This window comes from Eimeria mitis, genomic scaffold (assembly GCF_000499745.2).
Source record: "Eimeria mitis Houghton genomic scaffold, Emh_scaff1412, whole genome shotgun sequence".
NCBI lineage: Eukaryota > Apicomplexa > Conoidasida > Eucoccidiorida > Eimeriidae > Eimeria > Eimeria mitis.
In genome coordinates this window covers 7,691-8,746 of record NW_013569118.1, presented here as the reverse complement: position 1 = coordinate 8,746, position 1,056 = coordinate 7,691, and the positions used below count along the sequence as shown (strand labels likewise).

Sequence of the window (1,056 nt, the reverse complement as noted above, 5' to 3'; positions counted from 1 at the left end):
GCTGCTGCTGGCTTAGGCTTTGCTGCTGCTGCTGCTGCCACCGGTAGTATAGCTTCCGTTCCTGCTGCTGCTGCTCCCCCTTCCGCCTCTTCGAAAAATGTGTATCACCCCAGGCACTCGTGGGGCTTGCCGTTGCTGCTGCTGCTGCTGTTGCTGTTGCTGCTGCTGCTGTTGCTGCTGCTGCTGCTGTTGCTGCTGCTGCTGCTGTTGCTGCTGCTGTCAGAGAACCTCCACTGTCCTGCACGGCAGCTGATGATGGCGCTGCTGCTGCGTCTCCGTGCTGTGTGTGCTGCTGCTGCTGCTGCTGCTGCTGCTGCTGAGCAGCAGCAGCAGCAGAAGTAGCAGCAGCAGCAGCAGCAGCAGCAAGGGCTTTGAGGGGCTGCGGGGTTTGGGGGCGCAGCACCGAGGCCATAGTTAAGCTGACCCCAACCAGCTGCGGCTCCTCATCTGAAGATGAGTTTGCTGCTGCTGCTGCTGCTGCTGCTGCTGCTGCTGCTGCTGCTGCTGTTGCTGCTGTTGTTGTTGCTGCTGCTGTTTCTGGTGCTGCTGCACCTGGTGCAGTTGATCCTGTTGCTGCTGCGTTTGCTGCTGCTGCTGCTGCTGCAGCTTGTTTGTTGCTGCTGCAGTGGCTGCCCCCCAGGGGCCCCTCCATGCTTATCTATGGGCCCCCTGGGGGCCCCCCAAGGGCCTCTGCCTGTACCCAGTTACTACCGGGGCCCCCCGAGGGGGCCCCCCCTCTCTCTGGGGGCCCCCCTCCTGCTGGGGGGCCCCCCTGACCTAGGGGGCCCCCCTGCAGCCAGCGGAGTACCTCGAGCCTTTACTTCTTCTTTTTAGGGTTTAGGGTTTAGGGTTTTATTTTTTATATTGACGATGAGACGCTGCAGCCAACACACCATCCTTTGGGGGCCCCCCTAGGGGGGCCCCCTTCCTCCCCCGGGGGGCCCCAAGGGTACAGTTGGGGGCCCCCAGCAGCAGGGAGCAGCAGCGGGGGCCCCCCGCTGCAGCTCTATAAGCAGTAGAAGGGTTTAGTTATTTTGTTTACTGCCACAATATAAC

The 1,056-nt window shown here is 61.7% G+C and overlaps 1 protein-coding gene across 1 annotated transcript in view; it reads right to left on the bottom strand.

Moving 5' to 3' along the window:
• EMH_0036490 (uncharacterized protein) overlaps positions 1–652 on the bottom strand; it is a gene marked incomplete at both ends in the record, with an annotated part of 3,172 nt that extends 2,520 nt beyond the window's left edge. Inside the window, one exon of the mRNA XM_013495094.1 lies at positions 109–652. Within this exon, the coding sequence (XP_013350548.1) occupies positions 109–652 (544 nt within the window). The remainder of the gene's footprint in view (positions 1–108) is intronic.
• Between the last annotated feature and the right edge of the window lie 404 nt (positions 653–1,056).